Source organism: Fragaria vesca, linkage group LG6 (assembly GCF_000184155.1).
Source record: "Fragaria vesca subsp. vesca linkage group LG6, FraVesHawaii_1.0, whole genome shotgun sequence".
Classification (NCBI taxonomy): domain Eukaryota; kingdom Viridiplantae; phylum Streptophyta; class Magnoliopsida; order Rosales; family Rosaceae; genus Fragaria; species Fragaria vesca.
In genome coordinates this window covers 606,254-613,369 of record NC_020496.1, presented here as the reverse complement: position 1 = coordinate 613,369, position 7,116 = coordinate 606,254, and the positions used below count along the sequence as shown (strand labels likewise).

At 37.7% G+C, this 7,116-nt stretch overlaps 1 protein-coding gene across 1 annotated transcript in view; it reads right to left on the bottom strand.

Moving 5' to 3' along the window:
• LOC101311209 overlaps positions 1–7,116 on the bottom strand; it is a 57,618-nt gene that overhangs the window by 167 nt on the left and 50,335 nt on the right. The window contains exons 11-13 of the mRNA XM_004304702.1: positions 1,565–1,696; positions 744–921; positions 24–269 (exon numbers count right to left, since the gene is read on the bottom strand). Coding sequence (XP_004304750.1) covers positions 24–269; positions 744–921; positions 1,565–1,696 — 556 coding nt within the window. The remainder of the gene's footprint in view (positions 1–23; positions 270–743; positions 922–1,564; positions 1,697–7,116) is intronic.

The following is a 7,116-nucleotide window of genomic DNA, read 5'->3' as shown; positions in this document are numbered from 1 at the left end:
GTCTGCCAAGGCAGGCATATCACAGAATATCCTTCCCTCAGCCAACAGGCTTTCAAGTCTATTTACTTCTCCATTCTCAAACTCTCTTTTTTGTCCTCCTCTCGTTCTTTTCCTCAGATTATTTCTGGCTTCTGCTTCCTTGAAAAGAAATTGTTCTCTTTCAGTTTCTGGTAAGAGCCTGTTAACTGGAGCAGCCTTCCCAGTCTTAGAGTCACGAGCCACAAATATGAAGTTGGCTGAAAGGGCTAATGAGTCCGAAGTGCCACAGCCTTTTACAAAGAAATTTTCTTTGTTAAGTCGCATTAGTCACGTCATAAACCAACCACTTCAGAGAAAGAGGAGCACAGTGTGGACAGGTAAACAATTAGCTGTGTGGGCATATAATATGAAGATCCTTTTTTTAGTTGACAGACTTGATAATGAGTCTTTTAACAGGCATTTTCTTGGATTTTACATGAGATTACACTTGGGTTTTCAAAATATATAGTTACATTTCTTTAAACTAACTTAGAAGTTAGAAGTAAACACCAAGTCTCATAATTTGATACATCAAAAAGACAATTTAGTACCTGGGTACATCAGTCTGTTTCTCATCACATATCAATTGATAAATGTCTCACACAAAAAAAAAATATAGACAAAACATACACTTAATAGAGGATGATGCTGGGGAAAAAAAAGTTCTATCAACTTGAAAGATGATCAATCTCTCAAAACTAAAGGTACCTCAGAGTTAAGAGTACCTTTTGTGGATTGAGTAACTTCTAGTTGGATCTCAATAGATGACCGCCCCACCCAAATGACAGCACCAACAATTTTCAGGTCAATGTCAACACTAATTGGCTTCTTCAGGACAATTTTGTCAACAGATGCAGTGACCAGTAAGAGTGGCCTTGTTGTGGTATCAACAGCATAGCAGTGCTAATCCATGAGAAAAAACATATCATAAATTCAAGGTGATTACCAGAAAAAAGGCACATGCAAATAGTAAGCTAGAAACTCATCTCATCATTCTCAAGTCTCTTTAGTAGATGAGAATCATGAGATTGTTGTTTTGGTTGCCTTATACTATGTGGAAATTATAGCTAAGCACATTTAAGTTGATTTTACTGGACTCAATTTGAAATGGAGGATGCGTATCAACATGGCACATAGCTTGGATAGCTCCATTAAGTGAATATTGTGTGGATTTAGTGCTCTATTTAGTGCTCTATTTAGCATAACTTTTGCTTCTTTGGATAATGCTTACTACTTTAGGACTCAGCAAGAAAACTGAACACAGCCGCACATGCCAGCAAACAAGACACATTCCTCATTTATTATCTCCAAGCCTACAATGTTCGAAAGCTCAGGCTTATTGATTCAAAGTGCAATTCAGCCTAACTATCGCCAATTTTCGATAAATGCACTGGTATAATGGAATCAGAGAAAAACACGTTTGATATGATATGAATCCACAACCGATCACATTCCAGTTCAAGTTACCACATTTGAAGCAAAACCCATATATCCAAACACAGAAATTAAGAATCCAACAAAACACAGAAAGACTGAAAAGTGTTACCTTGACAGAAATGGTACCAGCCAAAGCATCAAGGTCTTCAAGCAGCTTCCCAATTCTGACCTCATTCCAAGGGTCCTTATACTGCTCCCTCAGTATATAATCACTTGAGAAATTGACCTGTACCAAGCTACTCTGCACAAGCAGATATTCACCACGCCCAAATTAATCTTCAAAATTCGATCCACATTGAAACATATTTGCACAGATCACACATTTATTCTGATGCTAAGTCAAAACACATATGATTGCACTCTACAGCAGTCAGAAATCACAATTGAAATTGCATACCTGGTCAGCCTGTTTTCCTGCAATCCTTGAGCTCACGCTCTAGACTCTCACCAGAATTATGGACAGTTATGTCCACTGCCCTGGATATGCGGAGGGATCCTGAACAAAATTTGTTCATTTTGTTGCACTCGTTAATCCAGATCCATGTCACTAGTGGCCAATCAAAAGTATATCTGCCTTGCGAAAAGCTTCCAAGATTTGGTAGATTATTAAGATCCAAACGATCTAGCCGAGGGAGCATGCTTTCATTCTCTGTGTCTTCACCCTCATCTGCTGCGACTATTGCTTCCATCTTCTGGCAATTCTGTATCTGTAGTGTTTGGAGCTTGACAAGACGTCCAGCAATCGAAGGAGAGAGCAGGTATCTCAAACTACCACAAGAAGCAATATACAGTTTGGTTAAATTCTGAAAGCCTTGGCAAGATTGTCTGCAACCCATGATATCATTTATTTGCATTCCTTGATCAGGTTGGGAAATATTTGAAGGTAATTTGTCTGTCCGAGAAACTGAAGCAATCCTTTCATTGACGGTCAATCTTCTCACTTCAAAAATCCCTTCCAGTGAAGAACACTCCTCCACTCGTATGTACACCAATGTCTGCAATCTATTTTGCATTTGTGTCGGTACCAAATGCAGTAGTTTGTCACAATGCTTGACAGTGAGAGCTTCTAATTTAGAGAAGGAGGTGGGTGAAAGTTGGCCATTCCATATCTTTTTCAACTCGCCCAGGTGTTCAATGGATAGGTATTTCAAGACTGGAAAGATAACCTGCAGACACATTGAGATCAGTTAATAATAATATAGTACTGTCTCCCAATTTTACTTGTACAATGGTTTACAGTAACAAACTAACAACAATACATATATTTAAGAAATTTTTTATTTTAAAAACAATACACAGTAACCTTGTCCGAAGATCCTCAATTTACTCAATTATTTTGGGATTAAATTGAAAAAGAAAATGGAAAACTAAACTCCAACTTAGAAATAAGGTAATGCATGCTGTAAACATTGGTTTCCCATGGTGTTTCTAGTTTTAATAGATTTTTCTCTCTTATTTAGAAAAAAAAACAAAAACAAAAAAAAAAAAAAAAACTTAGAAATATGGTAAATCACTACAATGACACAACCACTATCATTTGAACTACTTTAAGAATTCAATTAATCCTTTATGTATGTTCATTCAAATCACTTTCTTCATCCAAAGTTAGAAAAAGGAAAAAATGGAAGATATAACCTTAGTTATAGATAATCAAATCGTAATTGGTAATACAAAACGTAAAAGATGGAAACTTACTTGCAAAGATGTAACAAAGTAAAAAGAAAGTGACTATCCAGCCCTATACAAGTACTTTGATTGGTTATTCGGGTCAAAGTACTATTCTACGGTCAATTGGGGGCAACGACTAAAATTTCCATGATTATGGAAATATCAACCGTCTGAAAAATAGAAATTTCGACTGAAATGTCGGGGTTAAAAGTTGAGAAAAATTGACGGAAATTTAAAAATAAATAAGGAAGTTTTAAATAAAACTTTGAGAGATGTTTGTTTTCTCAATTACCTACTATATTTGAAAAGAAAACCTTGAATAAACATTGTAATGAGTTATAGCAATTTAAGATGAAAAAATAACTAAACCGTTGATAATTCTTAAAAGCTTATTAGTTTAAAACTAACTTCTTTTTATTATGACTGGAAAACCATACAGGAAGCTAGAGCTCGCTCTATTATTCCCAAGTGTATCATAAAAGTTTACCTTATATATGCATATGATACATTAGATAGGTGGTTATTGATTTAGACCTTGCCAGATTCGTATTATATATGTTATAATGAGGCATGCAATCACAAGATGTAAGCTTGGCACTGACGGCTAAGGGGTTAAGGCTTAAGATGGTCCATTGGACAATAGAGGGGTATTCGGCAATAAGAGTCAATAGAGGGTCAGTGACCGGATTTGGGTAAGCAGTGAAAGAGTTCAAAAATAAATAATCAATAAAAAAATAGAGAATGTTTGATTGGTTGGGTTGGTTGAAAATATATTTTTATAATCTTTAAGGTTAATGAGAATTTTAGGCCTTATCCAGTAACATTTTTAAGAATGATTTTCAATAATAAATTTTGAAATAGAATACGCAAAAACAGAATTGTATCTTTAAGATCTGAAAATGTGTCGGGTAGTTCAGTCTGCAAAAAAAATATTAGAACCAAAAACGACAAAAAAACATAGGTACTATCATATAAAATTAGAAATATGTAAAGAACAATGAGAAAGTCTTTGGTTACAGTGTAAAAAAAATCCCTAAAACTAGAACGGAAAAGAATTCCTTAGTATTCCGAGACTCAAAATTGAAAAGAAAAATGCAAACACTACACTGCAAACATTGGATTTATATATGTTGGTCACCATTCAAATCTCCATCTTCATATGAAGTACCGAAGAAAAAACAAAACAAAAAAAAAAGGATGACATGACCTTAGCAACGGATAGTCAAATCATAATTGGTAATTTGAAAAAGTGGAAGATGAAAATTTACTTGTAAACATGGGATGTGACAGTGACCATGTAAAAAGAAAACTATTTCAGAAAAGGAACAGATACCTTGGGGTCGGAGAAAAGTGACTGCTCATCAGTCAAACTATCCCGGTAGAGACTGCTGACTTCCAGTTGCCTATTCAGCCTACTTTTGCTGATCCCGGTGAAGCATGGTAGACCTTCGAGTACCAACTCTGTCAAACTAAGGAAGTTGATCTCTTTGACATGATGTTCAGATCCTTCCAAGTCAAAAATTGCTTCTACGGACTGGCAATCCTCTATTCTTAGCCTACTTAGTTTCTGAAGCGAGCCTGGTGGCAGGTCACCATGAAAAATCTCTTTCAGCCTCTTTGCTCCGTTGATTGTCAAATCATCCAAGACAGGGAAGACACTTGGTGGAGTATGTTTCTCAAGTGTCGTGTCAATCAGATATTCTAGAGAATCACAGTCATCAAGGGTAAGTGACTTCAAGGTTGCACCACAGTTTACATCCAACACATTGAGAGGATCTTTCAAATTCTTCGTCTTTAACCGGAGGCTCTTGGTTTTCTTTAACAACAAGCTGATTTCAGTACCCGCAACATCTAGATCCTCAACACTCAAGTCAAAGAAACCATAATGCTTCCATCCTATAGAGATCTTAAATCTGTCAAGATTATCAAACAGCTTACTGGTCCACACAATCTTAATAGGTGGTAAAAACACTTCCAAAGTAGTCAAACGGGACAAGGAGAGCAGCTCTGAAAGTAACCCGACTCTCCAGTCCATAGACTTGGCCCACCTTGTGACCTGGTCGTAGTTTCCTTCTGCCTTATAAACATCATCAACAAAGTCTCGGAACAGCTTGTTGACTTCCTCTTGTTTGCTGCTTTCGTCATCCTCCAGTTGAGACACCCGATCAGTTGTTGTTTCTGTTGAGGCTGGTTTCTCAACCGCCAATCTGTTGAGTCTCTTCCACCTGTCGACTTGTTCTGGTTCGGCATCCTCGTCCTCCAATTGAGAGATCCAATTGGTTGATTCTGCTGAGCCCAGTTTCTCAACCGCCCAATCTTGAAAGCTATACAACATGTACAATTCTTCTAGTCGAGATAAACTCGATATAACACCGGGTGAGATTACTTTCAGCTTCCGACATCCCGATAAATGTAACACTCTGAGATTGGATAAATTTTTGAATGTATCAGGCAACTGCTTGATGTCAGAATCACTTAAATCGAGTATCATGAGTGTCTGTAGCTCTCCAATCACATCAACATTAAAATTGAGATGGCACTCCGCTAGAACAAGTGTTTGAATATTTTTCAAAAGTGGAAGGGATGGGAGGATTGAATGCCAGATCAATAAAACCTTAAGGTCTTCCATTCCATCGAAAATTGTGGCCCACAGCTTCAACCGATCTTTGACCCCTATTATTAGTAAAAGTTCAGTAGAACTTGTACAGGCTGTCAGTGAACGACAATATGCAGATTCCTTAGATCCAGATTCATCGACAAAATTATTCTTGTTCACTTCCGGTCCATGTCTTAACATGATTCTCTTTGCAGGCTCATCATTCTTCTTTTGTGCAAACTCTTCGGAGGCTATATACACGGCTACATCACGCACCACATCATGCATTCTGACACACTCTTCCACATCCCCGTCTAACAATAAGGAACGACTTTTGAGTATGCCAACCAATGTTTCTACACGAAACCTTCGTTGAGATATTGAATCAATGCGTTTCAAAAGCCCAAGCCCAATAGCAATATTAACCAACGCTTCAATAGGAAAATCTTCACTTTCTGGAAATAGACAACATAGCAGAAAACATGACTTGGCTTGCTCGCTTGGTAGACATTCGTAGCTGAACTTAATTTTTCCATACACATGCTCTATCACTCCAGGCACGTTTTCGGGACAAGCATCCCCTAGTTCTGTCAGTGCATTTCTCCAGCTTGAAATACTTTCACCTTGTAGTGCCCTTCCAACTGTAGAAATTGCAACGGGTAAACCACCACATTCAGCAAGAACTTGTTCTGCTATTGGACGCAGCTCGAGATCGGATTCAATGGAATCTCCTGCCACCTTCTTAAACAAACTCCAGGCATCAGGTTTTGGCAAACCACCAATGTGGAAAGGTTTTCTGGTTTTCATCTCTTTGAAAATATCTCGGTCCCGTGATGTTACCAGAAGTTTACAACATTTTTGATCACGGGAAATTGGAATCCCTATTTCCCACAAATCTAGCTGTGTCCAGACATTGTCCAATATTAAAAGGACATTTTTGTTACCCTGTGATAATCTTTCACGTAACTTGGCTGCTCTGTTGTCCTCTCCGGTAAGTTGCAGGCCTAGAGCTTTAGCAATTTGACCTTGAATTTTGAACAGATCAGGTTCTTGGGTGAACTCTGCAACTGCAATTTCATCAAATAGTTGTACTTCACCTGCTTTTGCACCAATCTCCTTCACCAAAGTTGTTTTCCCGATACCCCCCATCCCACATATTACAATGGGATTGGATTCATCATCTGTCAGTGCATCCATTACATCTCTGATGACTGAAATTCTTGACTCAAACTCAACAGGTCTTGCTCTGGGAGTGGAATGTAATATCAATCTGAAATTGCTCTGAGTCTCCATTTCACCAAACACATCTTGTAGTTCTGAAATCAACACGATCTTGCAGCTTTCCATGATATCAAGATGAGGAATTCCAATTGCATCCAAATCAAGTATTCCACAGA